At 52.6% G+C, this 21,963-nt stretch overlaps 5 protein-coding genes across 5 annotated transcripts; 1 reads left to right on the top strand and 4 right to left on the bottom strand.

The window, feature by feature from the left end:
• Positions 1–363: 363 nt before the first annotated feature.
• On the top strand, positions 364–1,689 carry A1O9_03146 (uncharacterized protein; the record flags this gene model as incomplete). Its single annotated transcript, XM_013408714.1, has 1 exon — positions 364–1,689. One exon carries the CDS (start codon positions 364–366, stop codon positions 1,687–1,689), a length of 1,326 nt encoding a protein of 441 aa, XP_013264168.1.
• Positions 1,690–2,966: 1,277 nt separating this feature from the next.
• A1O9_03145 (uncharacterized protein) lies at positions 2,967–4,229 on the bottom strand (the record flags this gene model as incomplete). The annotated part of the gene is made up of 1 exon (XM_013408713.1): positions 2,967–4,229. The coding sequence occupies one exon, from the start codon at positions 4,227–4,229 to the stop codon at positions 2,967–2,969; it is 1,263 nt and encodes a 420-aa protein (XP_013264167.1).
• Positions 4,230–6,436: 2,207 nt separating this feature from the next.
• On the bottom strand, positions 6,437–7,048 carry A1O9_03144 (uncharacterized protein; the record flags this gene model as incomplete). The annotated part of the gene is made up of 3 exons (XM_013408712.1): positions 6,437–6,646; positions 6,706–6,763; positions 6,813–7,048. 3 exons carry the CDS (start codon positions 7,046–7,048, stop codon positions 6,437–6,439), a joined length of 504 nt encoding a protein of 167 aa, XP_013264166.1.
• A 3,108-nt stretch (positions 7,049–10,156) lies between these two features.
• Positions 10,157–12,447, bottom strand: A1O9_03143 (uncharacterized protein; the record flags this gene model as incomplete). Its single annotated transcript, XM_013408711.1, has 2 exons — positions 10,157–11,898; positions 11,952–12,447. The coding sequence occupies 2 exons, from the start codon at positions 12,445–12,447 to the stop codon at positions 10,157–10,159; spliced, it is 2,238 nt and encodes a 745-aa protein (XP_013264165.1).
• A 6,964-nt stretch (positions 12,448–19,411) lies between these two features.
• A1O9_03142 (uncharacterized protein) lies at positions 19,412–21,000 on the bottom strand (the record flags this gene model as incomplete). The annotated part of the gene is made up of 2 exons (XM_013408710.1): positions 19,412–20,575; positions 20,758–21,000. The coding sequence occupies 2 exons, from the start codon at positions 20,998–21,000 to the stop codon at positions 19,412–19,414; spliced, it is 1,407 nt and encodes a 468-aa protein (XP_013264164.1).
• Positions 21,001–21,963: the final 963 nt, after the last annotated feature.

The raw sequence follows: 21,963 nt of genomic DNA, 5'->3' as shown, positions 1-21,963 counted from the left end.
AACTGGTGGTGGCCCCAGGCACTCGGTCCGAAAGGAGTCCCCAACAAGAAGTTTCACTGGTGGAGTATCTGCTCGTTGCTGTTGGCCATCATAAGGCACGGGTAATCTTGGAAGAGAAGAATGTTGCCATTAATTGGTAAGTTAAATAAGCCTCCGGGACCTGGCAACGGTGAGTCTGAGTCGCTGTTGGGCATCAAGCGCCTTGGGAGCCCCTATTTTCCTGAAACCTGATCCCTGTGCACTACTGCCTCACTCGAGACTGGGTGACAGCCTCACTCCCAACCATATTAATCAAAGCCTCGCCCTTGATCACTGCACAACTTCTCACCTCGACCTCGAATCCGCTCACTCCTTTTCTTCAGTATGTCGACATCATCAATACAAGTGCTGGGCATCTCCACCGAGGACTTCGACCAGGACTCCCAGTGGAAGGGAAAATCAAACCCAGCCTTTAGAGTTCACGGTCGGGTGAACGTCTATGATCAAGATGGATCTTTCGATATGGTTCGAATCAACGTGAAGGGTGCCGTCAAAACTCGAATTGGTTCAATGAACGCAATCGAACCACTACCAACCTCGACGTTGACGAAAAGCCACCTCGATTTCAAGCCTACGTACTCTGCATCAGGGCATGGTGCCGAGGAACAACATCTTGATTTTGTGATGCCGCTGCCTAGCAGAACTATTGGTACTCAGCGAAATAACGTCAAGGATGCCAAAGCAGGCCCAACGGATACATTCGTGCCCTCGTTGTCCCTCGCTGCTCAAACGTACATCACTCGAGTCACGGCATTGAAAGACCGGCATCTCATGGAGGGCAACTGTCAAGTGGTGTACTGGCTGGAAACCGAACTCTTGCGATCGGAAACCGACAGAGTGGTGCGCAAGATGTCGTGCCCGATCGATGTATCATCACTGCATGTGCCCTTAGATGTGGAGGTACAAGTACCCAGTGAGCAAAAGCGAGTCGAGCAAGTCGTCAAGTCCAAATCCCGAGGATTGGCCAAAGTCTTCAATTCGGTGCCTCGACCACAACTATCGGTCACAATGCCGAGTCAACTTGGAACAATCTCCTCTGGCTCAGCCAAGCTCGCGACGGCGAGCCGTAAGCTCTCCATCCCAGTCACCGTCTCCCTTGACCTGCCGCTTGGAACATCACAGCAGACTCTGGCTGCAGTGGAGAACGGCACACTCCAATGCTCGCTCAAAGCACACTGGTACACCCGCAGGACATTTGCAATCACCCACCTGTCACACTTTGCAGGCAAGCCCATGAACCCCGAAACCGTCATCCGCAGCACCACGGTGTCCTCGCAGAAACTCCAACTCAGCCTCCCTCCTCTCTACCACCTAGCCTCGACCTCAGGGGGCCACAGCACCAGCGCCTCGAAATACTCAACGTCGATGATGCTAGACCTAACACTCCCGGAGTCAGTGTCAAGCCCATCCGTGTCGACCGAGCTACTGGACATCAGCTACACGCTGGATCTCTCGATGAGATTCACCTTCTATAACAACAGGAATAATAACCAGGACTCCATCTTGCGCCCCTGCAGCGCAGACTTCCACCTGCCGGTTACGCTGACCGCCGCACAGCCGGCGACCATGCTCAATCTCCAGCAGCTGGACCCTCTCTCGGGTCTGGTTGAACGGGGCCTAGTTCTGGCCCCTCCTCCTTACATTTCATGAATATGGATATGACTTGACGAATGTAAGATTTTGCCCTGTTTGTAGATTTTCTGCTCTTCATTTGTTTTGGGGGGCCCGAATGCATGGTGCCAAGGCAAGACTGTTGGCCTTTTGGATGGGTTCTGTTGTTTGTTTGAAGCACATCGCATTTGTCATGTCAACTAACTAGATCTGTCTGTTATTTTTATATACCCCTCCCTATAGACTCTGCGCCTCTTGCGAGGTCCTGGGGCATAGCCCCTGTTCTTTGATTTGCGGCTCCTGAGCGAGCCACCATAATGGTAAATACATTGTACCTTCTATCAAAGATACATCCTCCTCTCCTTCCTTGCTATGCTCTATGCTCTAGATAGATTGTCTACTTCTGACCGCCCGCACAAAACGGGTGTGCGGAGGAGGACTTTGCACTACTCGTGCTGTTGCCCGTTAGGCGAGAGTCCAGGTCCAGGCACGCCAGTGGGATCCACCGGGTTGACCCCCAACTCAGGCCACCTGATTTTCCTTGGATCCGCAACAGTGGGCTTGGGCATCAAATCATCCAGCAAATACGAGTACTGTGCGGAGTACACACTGTTCTCCGTAAGCACTCTTTGGTGAATCCTGAGCTCGGGCCCTGGACTCCACATTTGATCGCCACCCCGGAGCCCAATGCTTTGGGTCCCAACCTGCTGCCCAGGGCGCGTACCTTGTAGTAGTACAAGAGTAGTAAGATTTTGTGCCGATCATTTCGCTGCGCGGGCCTACAGTAGTGTACTCCGTACATACAGTACTTGTGCTCGGTAGGTTCCAGGCGACAACTCCATCCACCGCCTCACTTTGGCTTTCCCTGAACAAGGCATCTGGAGCTTCTTGTTTGTTTCGTGTGAATCAGACCGCCCAACGTGTGGCCAATGAATCACAAAGTCACCAGACGCTGGTCGGCCGCGGGGAGTATCCTCACCGCCGCCACGGTGGCGCCTCCGCAATAAGAGCAACAATGGGTCATTACTATGGCCCCACCAGCCTCCAGCCTTTACCCGACATTTCCCAGCAACGACTTGGGTAGATGTTTCTTGCTTTCCAGCCACGGGCCAAAAAGAAAAATAATCATTTCAAGGCAGGTCACCCGCCGGTCGGGGAAGGGGTTCTCGTCGACAAGTCAGCATCCAACCAAGGAGGGACACGACCGAGCGATGTTTGTGCCCAGAGCCGTCGGGGAAAGGGAAAACAGGCGCCTGGATGCCTGGTATTGGATTCGTTGTCGGTAATGCAAATTGGCGGACGAGGAAAACTGCGGCTCAGCCAAAAGGTGAGGCAGCCCTGGGGCTACCGTTGCCCGACTTCCACCTCTGTTCTTTCTCGGGTGAAAACCTCCAACAGCCGTTCGTGCCCCGCAGCCGATGTGCTTCCGAGGGGTCGAGCTGGTCCATAAGCTTCTCCACGACGACGTCGTCGTCGTCGTCGTCGTCGTCGTTTCCCTCTTCGCAACTGACCCGTCGCGTGAAGAACATGGTTTCCCAAGTTCGACCCTCGGCCTTCTCCTTTTTCCGCATTTCCCGCTGAGCATTCTCCAACTTGGACTTCTGCTTGACCACATCGCCGTGGTCGGCTTTCCTGATGGCTTCAAAGGTCGCGGCCCACGCCCGTTGAGACTCCCACGGATGCTGCTCACTCACGGGTCTGACCGACATGGGCGCCGGTGCATTTTCCGGGTCTGAGAGATCGAACACCTCAATCTCCTTGGCTGTGGAATCCCGAATTGTGAATTTCGAACTCCAGCTGCCGCATAATGTGAAGATCGGCGCACTGTCGTCGTCTTCTGCTGCGCTATCGGTGCGGTATATCGAAGCCTCGAAACAGTTCCTATCGCCTCCCCAAAAGCCCTTGGCCACAAACCGCATCTCTGCCGTGTAGCCACTGGAACTGACGATCTTGTAAGTATCGTTCAGCTCTGGCCACGGTACGCCTGATAGGATACTTCGTGCTGTCACATCTGGTAGCGGTAAGAGGTATGTCTCGTCGTATTTGTCGACGGTGAAAACTGCGTGCCCAGACTGGCGGATCAGGACTGATGCACCAGACAAGGTCGTGACCTGGGTCGAATATGCCTCGGCGCGGACGCCGTCTTCATCGGCCGACAGGAAGCATGCTGTGGTCGGCGGGTGATGGGAGACTTGCTCAGCGATGACTCTGACAGTGGAGCCGGAAACCTTCTCGTCGCTGAGGTCGTGATCACTGAACTCGGCGAGGAATAGCTCCCCGAGAAAGGGGTTGAGCGGCTTCTTCAGCCCTTCCTTAACAGTCCGGCCGACGTAGTATTGCCGTTGAAGACTTGCAAGATAAAGTTTCAGCACCGAGAGCATTCGCTGTGCAGGGTCTGATTCACGAGCAGCCGCTGTGAACAAGGAGGGCCTTTCGGCCCAGTATGCCGGAAACTGAGTCAAAGATTGCGGCGCCAGGATAAAAGGCGGGGCTGTGATATGAGATATGTCCCCGCGAACGGTGGCGAGGAACGAGATGAAATCTTTGAGAGCAGAGATATTGCCCAGCCTAGCAACCATGATGCGTTAGAAAGATTTGTACAGGGCTGCTTGCCCGTTGAGCGGCGCGATGATTGAGCACAATGATGGGTACTGTCAAAACACAAGCGGATTTGTCTATAATGCGGGGGGTTGGACGGTGCGTCCCTTGTAAAGGATATAAGCGGGCGAAACACCAAGGAAGCCAAGGAGTCGCTGGTCTCCCTTCCAAGAAAGCCACCAAATGCTCGCGAGTAGATAGTAGCCGGATGTTGTGGTAAGGTGGGCAGTACCACAAGTTCAGACTTGGGATGTTTTCGTATTATATATACACTTGGGCGAAAGACGTGTGTGTGTGTGTGTGTGTGTGTGTGTGTGTGTGTGTGTGTGTGTGTGTGTGTGTGTGTGTGTGTGGATAAATATATGAGATGTAGATACGAGGTACTAAACGACAAGAGCAAGGAGAGGGAGCTTACGTCGAAGCATCTTTATCAGTGTCTTCCGAGTCACTCGCGGTATTAGAGCTCGCTCCTGATCCAAGCTCGACCCGTTTCACAGCCTGCTTGACTTTCTTCATTGTTGCGCGGTTATTTGCCCCACGGTTCTGGCATGTGCGGCGTTCGAGGCGAGGAGACGCACAGGGCCAGCGTGCGTTACGCGGCCCTATCAAGCCCGTACGAGTGAGTTCGGGGTAACACGCTCTTCCTCGTAGGTTCCTAGGACGGGAAAGGGGTGGTTTTCGAGTCGACTACCATCTAGTGGATCAGCTGTGCGTGCGTTCCAGTCGAGGGGGAAAGAGAAAGAGACAGGGCCAGAGGGTGATTTGGTTTCAAAAATAGGATCGGGTGAGCCGCAAAGCACCGACCAGGGTGTGGACGCCAATGAGGTATTCGATGCCATCAGATCAAACGCGGCATGTGCTTCATGAAACCCTTGCTGATTCATCTCCCCTCCATCCATGATTCCCAACGGATTCTCCCTGGCTTCGCTATCGATACTGTAATGATTTGATAAGGCGCTCCCTTTGCGAGGCACAGACTCGGTGACCTGGATACATACGTAGATACATTCTCGCGAATAATCTGTCGGATCTGGTTGCAAGTTTTACGACTTGTCTCCTCTTCTATTCCTTCCTGTACTCCGGTGCTCGACATTCGCCACCTTTCAGTCTGCTAACATCCAGTTGCCACGGCAGCCTCTCGTACAGCACCATGACTGCAGCCCCTTACACACGGCCTCCAAGGTCGTCGCAATCAGTGATAGTCTCTCCAGTGATTCCTGATTCCACTCAAGTGATACATACCTCGTATTGTTGACGGTTGGGACTAGAATGATCAGATCATTGCGGTCTCTTCTCCTAGAAAGGAAAAGAATACGTACACGAGGCGGAGTGGCAGTGCATCATCAGCATATGTAAGCCCCCGGATGTCATCCGCCATGGCCCTGGGGGCCAATAACTTCTTATAATAGTGGCAAACTGTGTCCTCGCCGGTGCCTTTCCGAGAATAAACATCATTCTTGACTACCCTCAAAACTGTCATTCGTTGCCAGACGGGAGTTCGAGCGCGGGCTTTAGAGAACACACGCACGTACGGAAAGGAACGGACGGCATGCGGGACAATACTTCGCAGCATTCGTCCTATTCGCAGTTGGAAATCTGGTTTGCTCGGGGCAGCTCATTGCTGGCTGAGGTATACTCTGAGACACAGCCTGCATTCCTGTCATGTGCAATGACCTTGCTATGGGGATGATGTACATCGTGATCGTGCGGGATGCACACTGAGGACAGTCATCCAAAGTTCCCAGCGGAGCAGGCTCTTCCCTCGGCCAATGTCCCTCTTAGCATGCTATGCTCCCTCCCTCCTTCGAGCTACATAGTAGTACTCCTTGCTGCATTGTCACCACCGTTTGGACCCTGTTGTTGATCAAGACCTTGACTGCCCACAGTGACACCGGAACGGGCCACGAACTAGTCCTCAGTGAGATCGACGCAGATATGCGCTTGCTTTGGAGGTGACACAAGCTCCACCAAATCAGCATCTTCCTCCTCGCCAACGATGGCTGATCGAGATTGCTTTTGACGACTGGGAGATGCTTGGCTTTCAACCTCGCTCTCGCTCTCGACTTCGGACCTTGGATTTTCGTTGCGAGTATCACCGGCGACACCAATAGCACGTTCCCCGGTGTCGACTCTCGAGAGCCGCACCTAGTGGAATGCTTCCGCATATGTGCGCAATTGCAAGATATTACTACCATGGACTTGCTGCGAGTGCCAGGACAAGTAAATCCATTTCACGAGCTTGTTGTTTGATGCGAAGGGGCAGATTATCGGCGCGCTGAAGGATCGCAATTGCATCGAGCTCTGGGGATGGGCTTCGTGGAATGCAACCAAGGGTTTGCAAGGTCCCTGAAGTAGTCAATGAGCATTCTCCATTGCGCTGGGTTCCATCCTTCGGTCTCTGTATCGGAAAACAAAGTTGTAAGCTTGCCTGGAGATCCAGATCCCAACAATCGCTACGTATGAATAGCGTTTTGAGGTGGGAGCGCGAGCGCGAGCGGCGACACTTGTCCCCGTCCTAAGAGCGTCAGCGTTCAGATGAGAGACATGGCGGCCTTGTGACTCACTTCACAATGATTTCCAGTGCCTTTCCCTCCAAATGCTTCTCTGGTAGCTCCTGTAACGTTTCCGGCCTCTCTTGGTTGTATACAACAGGCACTGCTAGCTTTTTCCGCTTCGCTCGGAATATCGACACACGGATAGAACCCAGCCTCTCCAGGTCCGAAGGGGAGAGTATTGGTGGATAGGATGCATTTTCGGCCTTTCGGGCTTGTTTAGAAGGGTAATAATCAAAGGTTGCCATCGCTCAATTAGACCAAGTGCTCCAAACTCGAGGCTGTGCTTGAACCACCTACCGGTACCTGGTACCTGGTTCCTTGTAGAGTTTTGTGCTAAAACTGTGTTTGAGCTGGTCTTGTAGTCGGTCGCGACCGATAGCTGTATCAAGTTCGCACTTCCAGGTCTTTAAATTGTGGGTAGGATATTGGTCGATATGGCATGTGGCCTTGAGGTAGGATGCTTCTTGAAACCTAAAACCAGGGAGGATGTTCACCACTACCGAGACTGTATGACCAGGTTGCACCTCGACATATCATGTCCAACTATGAGTGACACTGTTAGTATCGTCGGGATCAGGATATTCAGTGAGTCGCTGTCCGTCCACCAAGATCCTGACGTCCATGTACTTGTGCTGAGGCAATTTTGGGGTTCGATATAGAGCTAGGGAGATCACTAGGATGCTGAGAGGAAAACAGAGAGAATGAAGGGAAGGAGCGGGCAGGAGGTAGCTCAAACCACGGGAACAATCGCTGGAAAAAATGCGATATCAAAGGTTGTTACCTAAGTAAAGTGCGAAGGGTAGATGTAAGCGGTTGCCGTCAGATGAGATCTTAAATTTGAGGCTTCATTACTTTCACTTGATATCGAGGAGCACTGCTATCAAATAAAACCGCGACCAGCTTGTGGTGAATGCTCGCCATCGCCAGGTTTTGGCATTCAAGAAACAATGAAAACATCAGAAAGCCATCAGAAGATCTTGATGCGGGTCTGTGTGTTTCGGTCCAAGCTCTCCATTGAGGTCGTCCATCACTCACCTCGACTTCACGGCTTTGCCTCATGAACACGAATTGAGAGATATGGAGAATGAAGGAGCGGCCCGCCGATCAAGAATCAGTACCCAGGAAAGCCGTGGCTTGGCTTGAAAGAACACGAGTTGCGTTCCATCAATAGTGTCATACGCCAGACTCTCGTGCCAGCGCACGCTGAACCCTGTGTCCTCGAAGAACAGGGGGGTGCGTGAAACTTGCAGAGAATCTGTCCAAGAGGAAGACAGCCAGAGACCGGGTGAGAAAAGCCAGCTGTAGGGCACAATAATATCAAACAGTCATTGTCTCTTTGCCAAGAAGCCAATCCAACTCCCAATGCCATCGTCGTTCCTTGCCATTTCAAATCCGGGGATCAGAACGGAGCGCCGTGTTTGCGTGCGCACGCGCAAGGGGTATCGTCTCCGTCTCCGTACGAATAAGCCGAACACCCCGGAGGTGATGCCATATTTGATCGAAACCCTGCCAGGGCGCGCGCGCAAGTGTCGGTACTCGGCAGAGAGGGAGATGACGGATTGCCTCGGTCGACGTGCGTTGCGTGCGTTGCGTGCGTTGCGTGCTTTGTGTCTCGCTCCCCCCCATGCGAGCGAGCCATTGGCAATTGCGATCAGAGAGCACGGCGTCAGAAAGCGGCGCTTTTCAGGTAGCTCATTGCCCGAGTTGAACCATCAAACGGTCGTTCGGTCGCATTTCCAATTTCCCATTTCAACCTCCCCCTCCTTTTCCCCTTGGACCGCCGGGCGAACGTGCCATCCCATCTCGATCTCAACGGCTCAGAGGCCGGGCTGCAGATAAGACGGAGGGACTAATTGATTAGCCGATCATATCACCGAGATTGAGGCGTTTTCTGCTTCCCACGTTGTTGCATCCAATGTCGGACAAAGGTGGGGTTTCCATGGTTGGAGCCAGCGGTCCAGGTGGACGAGTCAGTGGCTTAAAAGCATCCAGAAGGCTAGTTAGAAGGGGAAAGTCGCATCGGCGCAGCAGACTAGCTGCCCACGAGCACGAAAAGGCGCGCTTCGAAACCGAGATGGTGCGAGGACTCGTAGCTCGAAAACCACAGCCCTGAGCCAGGCCCAGGCACCGAGCCAAGCAGGGTCGCTAAGGCGTGAGGAAAAGAAAAGAGATTAGGCAGGAAGATCCGTTGGTGAAAGTGTTATTGTCCTTCTCGGGCTAACGCTGCTGCATCCTAAGCTTGCGAGAAGCCTGGGCGAAATTGCATCTTACTCTGTAGGACCGAAATCCGGCATCTGATGCGACAAGCGACATCGTCATTGGTGTGCCTCTCTCGCTCTCACGTGAGAGGGGTCTTCCCATTGCCCCCTTGTCCATGCCCATGTTGTTGTTATGATTATCATTGTCCGGAGCAATGGTCATTTCTTGTCCTTTGGCGAACCCTCGAGCCCTCGGCCGCCTCGACTTGGACTCACAATTGCCAGACTTGCCAGGCTTGCCAGGCTTGCAGACTGGTGGACTCGCCTTGACCAGGCCTGGACATCCTTGCCGGAAGGACCCCGGACTTCCTTTTGACGTAAAGTCGCATGGAATCTTGGGTGTCTTGCTGGGGTTCTTATGCAGCGGCCTGACTTTTCATGGTCGATCAGCACCGCCAACGGCTCGTACAATCACAATCCGTTCCTACAGGAGTTTGGTATGATTCAGTAGTGGTGATGTGTTTTCTTCAAGTCTCCATTCAATGCTAGGATAAAGTCTAGTTGGCCGTGCACACGACCACTCATTGCTGAAACGGCAAAGGCCAAAGGGTGGTGTACCTGGGATCCGGCTTCTTGCATATCAGCCAAGACTGCAAAGCTACGAATCTGCAGATTCTCCACCCACTCAAGTCTGCAGGAGAAAGTAATAGGACTTTTGATGCCTCTTGCCGACCGTTAGAAAATGTCCCACAAAGGAAAAAATTTCTCAAGCGAGCATTCTCTGCTCCAATCATCAACCCTCTAGGGACAGACCGAAGCAGCACTCCCTGAGAAAACACCGAATCCTTTTTGATCCTCGTGAAGCAATAATTTCGCTTCCCCGACCGTTCGAGCCTTGCGCTTTGCCCCCAAAACTGCCCGAACTTTTGTAAGATCTGCCCTTCTACCTGAACCTGTTATTTCGTGTGTCCGAATAACCCTGGTAGAATTTCCAAGATGAATTCGTCTAGAAGTCATTTCGATCATAATCGTTCACGGTGGATGCCACCCATCATTAGGTCGTAATAGTAAACAATAAGAGAACAATGGTGCTGTATCCAGCACTAGACTCTCAGCAGAGTCAAGAAGATAGTACAGGTGAGAGGTGACTGGTAATCAGCTAGGTCCCGCAGAAGGAAACAATGAATACGACACTCGGGTGTTGCGCCGTGGCCGCGAATTTGCAGTATTTGCTCGTCTGCGACCACCTGGTATCTTGCTTCCTTCAGTTCCAGGAATAGATGATTTCCTCTCTGGTATAGTGATCTGTGATGCCGAGGCGACCCGGTCATGCTTCTTGCCCGGAATATCACAGATATCAGAATGAACAGGCATGGTGCCGATTGTAGGTGATGACTGAGACCCTTCACGAATAGTGTCTTGACTGCCATCTCTATTACGCGTCTCGATCGAGGAGGTTGACCCACGAAGATCCAGTTTCTCCATGGAATCTCCGAAATTCGCCAGATGGGCGAAATCAGACAAGCTTGTGCTAGAGTTGGAAGACCTTTGCGTTCCAATCACCGAGGAGGCGATAGAGAGGATAATGCTCTCCTGTGAGCTCGATTTGCTCATTGTCGAATTGGGAGTTCGCGACATTGTAGGGGAAAATGATTCCAAGGGGTCGAATCGGCCCGCGTCTCCAACAGAAGCATCAACTGGGTCATTCGCAGTCAGAGAGACAGTTGGCACAGGAGGAAGAGATGCAATCCCGAGGCCTAGCAATGGCGAGGAAGGTTCTTCGTCACTCTTAGACAAGGAAGACGCCAGACTTGTGTGAGAGGATTGCCGAGTAGTGTTTGGGTATGCTTGCATCATGAGAGGAGTTGATGCAGATGAAGAGGTTTCCTCGACAGTGCCTTGTTCAACAATCAAGTAATTCTCACCCAAGCTGGTTGGGGCATTGGTTTGGGAAGCTATCGTGGAATCACTGGAGGGTTCTTCAGTCACCTCCTCCAAGTCTGTTGCATGATCCCATGAATAATCAATGGCATCTTCCCAATCCTCGATCTCGATTGGCTTCACCCCGATAGAAATTCGTTTCTTTGCAGTTCTGACTTTTGTGTCTGGGCTGGCAGTGGCCCTTGGTTGTGACTGGGCTTTCATCATCAACATCACGTTATTGAACGCTGCATTAAATTGGACTTCTCCAGATGACTGGCTTCGTCTTTTGTGCCTCGGGGATGGAGAGGCCTTGACCTGCGCGCGAGAGGAGCGTGGCGTGGCTGCCAGCAGAGGCGACGAGGATAGACAATCTACAGGCCGTTCCTCCTCTTCAAGAACACCTTCCAGCACTTTAGGTGGAGAAGGTAGTGGGGCGGTGGGAAGAGGTAATGCAATATCGTCTATGGTTGAGACTGCATGAACCACGTCGGGGAGAAGTGGGAGAGGTTTCCCCAGGACACTGGTTCGAGTGATAGGGCTGAAAGCTGAGAGTCTCACTTCTGACCTCGATGGAGGACTAACATCACTTGCAGTCACTGACAATCTTGTTGGTCGAGAGAAGTTCTCCATAGAACGAGACATGCGAAAGTCCGAAGGACTGTAAGGCGACATCAAACCATCTTTCGGTGGCGGCTGAGGTCGTGGTGGTGTCGTCGGGAGGAGCGGGATGGCGTCTGTTGTAGGCGACGTTGGCTCAACAGTATCCACTTCAACACCTGGAAGCACAGCGCGAAGATCAGCCAAGGGGATCCCACGGACAGAGTCTTCAGCTTGTTGTTCGGCCTGAATGCAATCAAAGTCGGAAGCTAGTTGAGTCTTTGTAACGGTGTCGATACTTTGAAACTGGCCTTGGTCTGCATGTGTCAAGTGTTGAAAGGCAAACGGTGTAGATATACTCTTCTTCAGGACGGGACCTTCAATGAAACGTTAGCGTTGTACAGAGATAATGGGCTCTCCCACGACTCACGCTTCAAATTGATAGTGGATTGCCGTTGGATCTTAAAGGTTGGTGGCAGTTCTGGAGAACGAGTATCGGATCGTGTGAATGAATCCTGAGACGGGGATGGCAAGAGGCTCAGCTTACTTCCTTGTCGCTTCAACATGCGAGTACCTCTTGACAGCAAACTTTTGGTTGAATGTTCCTGTCTATCTGCAAGAGGCAGGACAACATCAGCAAAGCTTTGCTGTGAAGAAGGCCTAGACATCATCTCATTTGAAGCATCAGAGACAGATCGTGCGTAGAGTGAGAAAGACGAATTCACTGTGTTAGTCCTGGATCGGCCTCGATACGTCGGGGATCCATCACTCGTAGGGGATTCGAGGCTTGAGTGGTCCTTTATCAATTCATTCAAGGCCTGCCTTGACGGCTCCGCGGTATCCTTCGAAAAGAAGTCATGAGTGACCGTATGCATTTTGTCACTGCCTTGCTTGGAGTGACCATTGTTCCAGGGAAAGCGCCCCATCTAGACTCTGTCGAAGTAATGACTGTCAGGTGTCGTATAATCCCAATGGTCAAGGTCTATCTAAGCGTTCGAGGGCTAAAGGGCTCTCGATACCGATGGTGTTCCTGACGTGAAGAGGAGAGAGCACCTCTGAGGATGCTATTGGTGTTATCGTCGCCTCGAACAGGGCCCAGCAGTAGGGAAAGGAGTGTGGTTTCAAGCTAGACATGCATGTTAATCGTTGTATTGCGACAGTGAGGTCAAAGCTCCCGTCATAGATTGTGATTGACTCGTACCAATGCTCGACATTCAAATGTGAGAAAGTTTCAGCCAGAACTCGCAAGCCCGTGCGTCTCCTTAAAAGTAGTAGGTATGGTTTCACAAATGCTTATGTACGTGTCCGAGGAATGGCTGTTTCACTGAATATACCTCGGTTCGTGAGTGGTAATGTCAGGTTTGCTGGCAGGTGAAGATGCTTCGGAGGGTCATCTGGGAAAGATGATCGGGCAAAGAAGAAATGAATGTAGGGCCCAAAGAAAACTTCTAGGAAATGAACCAGGAGTGCAAAGACTCAATCGAGATACAGTGGTAGCACAGAGATATGATGTACAAAGGTTAGATATTGCTCGGATGTTTGTAACAGGAGAGTACAAAGAATATGTCTGGGGGATTGAGCAGAGATATCTGGGATCCTGACCTGAGGAGCGATTGGCACCTACGAAAGTGGTGGAGTGAGGGCCGTTCTGTCGTTGAGGCGTCAGGATACGGAGCAACTTGAATTTCGAGCCAGGGCCAGGAGTGGTCCAAACTGCCGGCAAGGCTTCATAGCGCGCGACAGGGTCAACAACACTGACTAGGCTCGAATGACTATAGTCGAAAAGTGTCATGCTTCCGAACAGGCGCGTCTGAGACGGACGGCTTCCAGAGCGAACCCCATACTCGCATAGCGAGGCCGCAGGGGAGTCTGCCCTTGCTGATCTGATTTTGGAGGCAGTGGAGAATGAAGGAGCACACCAGGAGATTTGATGGGGCCGACTGTCGTCAAGAACGGGTGGACGCTGGTGTGGGTCGAGGAGTTATCGTAGATGCGTCAAGTGGGTCATCACATTGCGTGGGCGGAAGCCACAAGCCGGGACCTTATGTTCGGGATTCAGGGATGAGCATTCCCAGGGTTGAATTCTCGCGAACAACCAGAAGGCATGTTTCGCCATCTTTCTCCGATCCTGAGCTGGGCTAGCTCATTCATTAGGCACTGCGTTTGCTGTACGGCCGGCCAAAGCCCCGGCGAGGCTAAGGCACAGCAATCCAGCGTCACCATCTGCCTGCGGCCTGCAAGCCTTTTTCTCGAAGCACGCACTGTCATGGTTTTGGCCCGCATCTCGTGCACCCAGCGTGCTTAACAGCTGACAGCAGTCATCGGCCAACGGCACAATGACACTTTAACGGCTCATCACCACTAATTTGTCCATCTTCAAACAAGGTATCCCATCTCTTTTATCCGTAGGTCGCTCAAGAGACTCTCTAACGAGCAAGCCGGGACGGTCTCCAGGTCTACCATCAGGGGGGCGAAGCTGCTTGCCGTACTCGTAGACTCCAGGGCCTGAATACTCGGTATGCCAGTGATAGCTACTAGCAAACGATCCGCACTCGTAGCGCGTCTGTAATGAACCACTATTGGTTGTCTCGACATCTGCTGAGATATTGGGTATTTGAATTCACGCCGCCAAACACGGGTATGGAGCATTTGCAGGATGGATATGCCGTGACAAGAGAGGGGACTGGGCCAGGAGACTGGGCCAGGGGGGATTTAGGCGGATAACGAGGACGGATAAGCTGGTGGCATTGAGCCGGGTGCATACTCGGTGAGGGATGGAGAACTCGTAGAATGCTTTGGGCTTGGAGAGTCCAACAAGACACACTAAGAAGCAGACCGATGGAGCCTGGAAGACAAGGGCTCAAAGCACACTTCAGTACTGTAACAAGCATCCTAGCGAAGACGACAGATCTGCCGGCGGGCAGAAGAAAGTGACAAGAATGGGCGAGGGGAGCAAAGTGAGAACCTGCATAGAGCCGTAGTCTGTTGTTAGTGCGAGGAGGAGAGGAAGGTTCGAGCTAGCGAGGCCGACCAGTAGTATGGCGACTAAAGTTCGGCGAGATCGCCAAACCTATACCTTTCATGGAGCGCGCCATGTATACGCTAAGGGTCTAGCGCCTCTAACGTGCTTCTAGCGCCACAGTAACCTCAGGTCCCATTCCTCCAGTCTAGAATTTACTTACTGGAGACCGTCACCCGTCCGTGAGAGATGGTCTTCCGCATTCCACATTTTCCACCACTGTGGGCAGTGTTCAAACCCTCAAGGTGACACGGAACGAGGAACCACTGTAGCGGCTCCGTCATTCTCAGTTTGGGCCAAACAGTAGAATGAGCTTTGATACCCACTGGTGAATAAGGAGAGATCGTTGTCAAGACGCCCTGTTCCTCTGCTTCCCACCTCCTTCGTTCAAGGACCATCTGCTGCTGCACCCAACCATGAGAACGAGGTACAAGCCGGGATATACGTATGCATCCCCCGTGAGGACCTGGTTTCTTCTGAGGTCGCATCATCATCCCTGCCCCTGGCCCCAGTTCAGTTGTCCGCTCTTCTCTCGAATCACGGCTCTCAAAAGTTGGGTCCTGCAGGCGCCATTCCCGCCTCGTGCCATGGTCCTGACTTAGTCCATATATGGACTAGCGGGATTCACTCCCAGTACCTCGCTGACTCGCGCTAAGAAATGTGGCGCGCGCTAAAGATCTCAGCTAGTGGGCGAATCATCGTGACGAGAGAGATGAAGGGGTCAGAGCAGCCCGCTGGATCTCGTGATGACTGTTGTGGTATGTACATGGCTGGAGAGGTAGGAAGTGGCCTTATACACTCCACGGCGGCACATCCAACCTCTCGATTTTGATTGCTGGGGAGTCCAGTACGAACAAAACGACAATCAGTTGACGATCGTTCGGTGTTCCCAGGCCCACGATGTCTTTCCACAACTCCTTAGACGTGGGACCCGAAATTCTGGCTCAGAATTCAACCGCGGATGCAGGAAGTGCGTAACCGTCCCCACGAAAGCCCACGACGTTGGGCACCAGAACCTAGGAAGTGTATTCTGGATACCCGAAGATGGTAGCCCCAAACCGCGATCGCCAATGAAGTGTCCGGAAGCAGAGTACGAAACAATCAAGAAAGCCATCATGCCCACTTGCATTCCAATTTGAGCTTGCGAAAGCCTCGAAGTTGGTCATGATCGTCCAGCAATCTTCTGAAACACTGACCAAGAGTTGACTACCGCTTCACAATCCAAGGATGGCTGGAGACCCCCAAGAACTGTTGCTCATGCAAGAAAGTGCTCGGCTGTGTTGCGCCATCAACCCGACCGGGTACAAAGTCTACACCTGAAGTTATCACTTCAGGCAATGTACCCCGTTCTCCGTCCTCAATTCTCCTTGCCAGATGGCTTCCAAAGATTGCCTACCGAAGATCTCAAACCTGAAATTGGGGTTACCCGAGCTACCGAAATCTAGCTCAGATACGCTGATCTTAATTACATATGCCTGAGCTTTAAGCCCATTGCAACCAGAACGGATGAAAGCCAAGACCGCCAGTGACAGAAGATGATACCGACGAAGATGACAGTACAGTAGACTTGAAATCCCACCGCGGCACCACGGGCTTTCCACAGCAGGCGAGGCCACTGTTGGTTTCTCACCTGTATGCGTGACACCGTTGACTCTCAGTAAATAATGACCTTGGAGTAAACCATGCTTATGATATTGGCTGCGGATTGTCTCCTGGCTGGTAGGTGAGTCTCAACTGTTCTAGGCCTCGGCGTCCAGCCACCAACGCCTGTGCTGTTACTCTTGCCGACTCCGAAATGCAGGGCCGTTTTTGTAAACTTTTGGTCAAAGTTGACGAACAAATGCGCCACTGTGACCAAGCATTCCATGCCGCGTGGGGCTGATGGAAACTCTGGATTGAGTTATATGGAGGCATGTACGAGTAGACGTGTTGTTCGCAGCACCTGAAAGCTCGTTGTACCCTTGATCCTCGAATTGTGGCGAATAGAGAGCCGCAAGGTACAAGGTACCTGCGTTGCTTTTGGCAGTTTCGCTGACAGGCTCGCGCAGATCGCTCGCTTATCTGCTTCTCCGGAAGTGTCGAACATAGCCAGGCAAAGCTGAGTCGGGTGTTATAGCTGCGCGTGTTGTAGATATTGATGTTGCTAATCTTCCGCTCGAACATCACGGCTCCTTTTGCCTGCATCGTCTAAGGTGCATCGTGCCCGACACATGCGACACGGCACCAGCTCTCTCTCCTGCGGCGGCAGCCTCTTCGCCCACGCAAGTAGAGTTTATGGAGTTTTCCGCGTGAAAGTCCGTGGGATCTCCCCAGGGGACGCCAGGCTGGACTTTTCCGCTCCTTGATGGTCGCCAACTTGCCCGTTCTTTTGTGGTCCAGATCAGAACTTACACCTCTGAACTCTCGGGACTTTCTGGGGCCACCTTGTAAGGGCTATTCAGGAGCAACACGACCCCAGGTTCAGTGGGAAAGTCGTTACATCTGGGTCATGGTATGGACGGGATATTGCCACGGCACGACATCCTCAAAAGTTGAGTTACAAGGGCCGGCCAGACGCGACAGCAGGACCCCCATGACAGTTTCTTTTTCCATGGGTGCTCAGTGCTCCCTTCCTCACAACGCAAACGCAAATGCAAATGCCCGTTGGTTCCTGTAACATGATAATTTGCCAACGGCAACTTTCCATCCCACTGCGCCTCCAGAAACAAGTCTCTGTGCTCTCGTGTTGCCTTCGCGTTTTCTAATAGCATTGATCTTCACTACGACAAGAATGACTGAGTGATTGGGTAAGTCTGAGGCATTACATACAGTACATGCTCACATGCGAGTCCCCCCACCCATTGTCTACTCGTTAGTACCTTGGCTATCTACGAGTACTCTCAGAGTAGGTCGGCACTGCGTATCCCAGGGTTTCCTCCGAAGCCAGGGACCACAGTCTCGAGCCCACCTGCGATGATTTTTCACGCACAGTGACATACCCGCATAGAGACCTTCCTGAACAGGTAACTCTTGGGCCACAATGGCTTTCAGTACTCGTAGTTGGATGAACGGACGGGAGACGCGCCAGAAACACGCCAGAAACACGTGCAGCCGAAGCTCAGAGTCAGTCCTTGGCCTCGGTTTGGCTGCATGCAGGTCCCAAAACTTTGCATGCGTGTATTCAGGATCCAGGATCCAGGATCCTTCTATCCTCTCCAAGGTACCCGGAGGAGTCGAATGGTTCTGCTATCCCGTGTCCCGTACACCGGCAACGCGACCCCTTGCAAATGCAATGCACTGCGCAGAGTCAGGCATCCAGGCACGTCTGAGAGCTCAGCTCCCTCGTTGTGGGCTTTCAGCATGGGACTGTCTCAAACTTCACAACGCGTCCATTCTCCTCCCTCACAGGCTTTCGATTCGGCTCCCCTACCCATTCTTCGGGTCTTTTTCGCTTTCATTAAAGGGGCCAATGTCAACGACATCACCTTGCAGCAATCCCCTTTCTTGCACAGTACTTCAAACCCGCACACAAAGGCTAGTCCCACACCGTGCATACCCATTGCACAACAAGGAGTTATTCTGAGTATACCGTGAACACTCCGACCCTCGCCTAAGTTGGATTCCGTGTTTCACTTTGTTCTTTGTCTCAAACTGCCGGCAGGAACTGGGACTTTGTCACAGCCCTATGACTCAGGAAGGTCAATTCTTCTTCCCAAGACTCGGCGTCTTTGCGTTGATGCATGTACTACTAATATGTATCCGGGTAGATACCAAATAGGTAGGCGATAGGAATACTTCTCTCGCTTCTTAGCCCATAAGCACTATCTCTGAAGCCAGGTATCTACTCCCGCTGTTGTCTTCTCTCAATGTTTTGCTCTCTCTCTCTCTCTCTACTGAACAGGTGTCTCTGTACGAGTAGACTCGGGAGCGGTAAGTGGCGCGCTTTGCCGGGTGCCGGGACTGCATCTTAGGACCCATCGATGACCCTTGAAATCCAAAAATCCAACCCCGTTCAGGAGCAAGCCAACTGGGAAGCGGAAAATATTGCGGGGCGCATTTGCAGCAACAAGCATGACCGTTGTTGTGTTGCCATAATAATACTCACCACTGCGGATATTACTACGGCCTACCCACAATGGAGGCTTTGCACCTTTTGGAAGTCGCTAGCTACACATTAACAGGGCTTCCAATAACCACAAGCCATTTTTATTACGGATAATGACGCGCTTTCTTCGGAAATTCCGCTTTCCCATTGGAAACCAGGAATAGGCCCAGGCCCCTTGGGAGAACAATGTCTTTTTCACCCCTCTCTCTCCTACGGTCACCAGCATACCGTCCCACAAATTGCCCTGGGCCCTGGGAAAACATTACTCGCTGATCCTGGCTTTCTCCCTTTCTTTTGCTCCTTTTCGCTGCAGCACTGCAGGAGGGAAAGCTCTCGGTTCCTTTTGGCTTGATCCCAGCAGCCTCGACCTACTGTCCTTGACAAACTCACAGTGACCGAAATGAAGCCTGCAATTTTTCAAGTACCAAGTCCTAAGGCTGAGCAATCAACACAAGGCTTCGGGGCTCCGGTCCTCACCACGACTCACCGGCATGTGTCATTGTCTCAATACCCAGTCAGCCTCAGCGCGGACACATCGATTTCCAGGATTACATGGATTTTTGTTGAGTAAGGACAGGGGCCCGACGACCCAGACAGGAGCCCGGAATGGACTCTCCGCTATTGGGACGATCTGCTTCAAGCTTTCTCGTCCATATGGCCGAGTGAACTCCAACAACCGATTCCGATCAGGTAAGAAAGGCCATTTCACCGGAACCTCTGCTCATGAGATATGAGAGATTCGAAACCGAGAGGATTGGAAACTGCCAAACTTCTCCTCAGGATCCATTCATCCAAACAAAGCCCTGTTGCCTTCCGCAATGACTTTCTGTTCGCCTGGGCTCATACCCTGTCGGATCTCCCAATATCGACTGCCCATTCCCATGGCCCTTTTCCCTTCTTGATTGAGCCCATTCCAGTCCATCGCCTTTGTGAAGCCGAATTCTCCATCGCCACCAGCGCCTGGAAAATCCGGTGGAGGGCTATATCTCAACGCACTTGAACGCTGCCTGGCCAGAAACTCCAGGTTGGACTTCGTCATTGCACAGGCAGGTATGTACATGACACTGCTATCCCCGCTTCCCTTATGCTCCTTGTCCACCGCGTGAATCGTATCACAGTGCCACGCAACGTAGTCACCAGGTTCGACCTGCGGCATACTGACCATTGTGGTCTCGAGTTCAAGGTCCGGGTGAGTCAGAGGATTGTATTCCTGGCAAGCCCCCGGCACCGAGTTGGGGAGAACCGCCTCCATGTTCGGTTTTCCGGTGTTGAGGTCGAAGAAAGGCCTCAACAGCAAGTACGCCGTGGCGTGCTGGAGCAACGGACAGACTTTCAGCGTCCCCTCTCCTGGCCCCGTCGAGGACATGGACAGCCAGCCCTGGAACAAGCGAAACATGCTGCACGCACCCGCGCCATTGTACAGGTCCATGTTGGCCGTGATGCGGTGCCGCGCATCGAACGGATCATACCGCTCCCAGCGGCCCTGGAAAATCGCCTGATACACGCGCGAGTACTCGGGATCTTCCCACCTCTCGACGCTGCCGCCGTCCGTGTGCGGGCCCAGCGCGAACTTGGCGTCGCCAGGTCTCCGGATCCGGAATCGATCCGCGTACGAGAGCGGATACGCCGTCGAGATCTCCGAGCTCGGGTCCGACGAGTGCCAGAACGACGCCATGAAGGACTGCGCCTTCAGCATATTCGGGTGCGCGCGCGCCTCGACCTGCGACGGCGTCCAGTACAACTCATACACGGCCGGATCGTCGGCCGGGAACGCCTTGACCTTGTCGCGATTCGCCGCGATGTACTCCCGCGCCTGCTGCTTCAGATCCAGGGCCTGCTGCCGCGGAAGCACGTTGCGGATCACCGCCGTGCCGCGGTGCCGCACCGCGTCGAGGCTTGTCTGTGGGACTTTGCCTGCCAGAATGTCCTCGAACTCCATGCTCGGTATCACCTGGATCGCTGCACGTCAGTATGCTTTCTACCTGCGTGCGAAAGCGAAAGTCAGGGAATGGAAGACAAGCCGATATATGCACAACAGATAGATACAATAGACAACAATAGATCCAGCGGAAGACCGCGTCGACAAGGTCCGGAAGAGAACTCATGCATCGGTCAGGGGATGGATGCACTAACACTGCTGCCCTTCGCCCGAATCTCCTCGATCTCCCCTCGCAGACTGGCCAGCAGGCGCTTCCAGGAATCCGCGACGGCGGCCTCGTTGCCATTGACCAGAGACTTCTTGATCTCTGCGAACCGCGGTGGCAGCGGCTCAGCCGGCTTGCCAGACAGCGACGGGAACACCGAGCTGATGTCACCGGCTTCCTTGGTCATGGTAGACGCCGCGCGCCGCCATGCTGAGAGGAGCGCTTGTTTCATATCGTGAAAGTACAAGAGAAAAAAAAAAAAGGAAAACCCCAGATATAGGAAACAATTGATTATGGTTTCAATGGAATTGGAATTCCTTTGCTGTTGTCTCGAATGCTCTGGATGTGATGGGCTCTGCTGCACACCCATCCATTTATGCTCGTCTACTTCCGACATGGCCTCCGGATAGGATCCTGTTTCGGGCCTAGTCTCGTTATCGGAAAATTATCTTGGAGGAGGCAAAAGAGTAAAATGCTACTCACCACCCATGATCGTGGTGGGATCGTGGGGCCAACAGATACCGCTCAGACCAGCCGGGAGATCTGCGTCATACGAGCACCTACCTTTCAAAGTTCCAAAAAGGTTCCGGCTCACTTTTGCCTCTGGGAGAGGATACCATGAGGATGGGAGCCAGGTGCATAGATCAGACAGAAATATAGACATCTAGTGAAATTTCCAAGACACTTCGTCTGGAATTAGTCTAAAATCCTACCATCATTATTCATGGCTGATGATGGGCCGCAATTATCCCTCATTTGTAGTAGTAAACGGACAGACTGCTCTCTTGTTGGCCTGCTATACAATGGCACAAGTGTACAGCCGTGGTGGAAAAAACGCCAGCAACGCCTTACTCTTAAATTCTCGGAAGCGCTTAGCTATCAGTCGCCATGATCATGCTTGTTGGGAAGCAGAGTCGCCGCCTTGTCACGGCTCCTCCGTTCCAATGAGAATTAAATCGACATAAACTGATTTCAGGTGAATGGCCGCAGAAGGGCGTGGCCTTCATGTGCTCTGCGCCGAAAGTAGTGACAGTGTGCGATATGCCAATCATCTAAGTCCACAAAGTCGCGCTTCCGCCAGCCCTTCTTTTTGCCTTGAACCTCCTGGACAGACCGACAAAGGAGCCGGACCCGGTCATTCTTATATGAGCTTGGTAACCGACATCTGATCGTCATTGCAAGCCACGTGGTTCGA

The sequence above is a fragment of the Exophiala aquamarina genome, assembly GCF_000709125.1.
Source record: "Exophiala aquamarina CBS 119918 chromosome Unknown aczIA-supercont1.2, whole genome shotgun sequence".
Classification (NCBI taxonomy): Eukaryota; Fungi; Ascomycota; class Eurotiomycetes; order Chaetothyriales; family Herpotrichiellaceae; genus Exophiala; species Exophiala aquamarina.
This window is presented reverse-complemented; position numbering and strand designations above follow the sequence as displayed.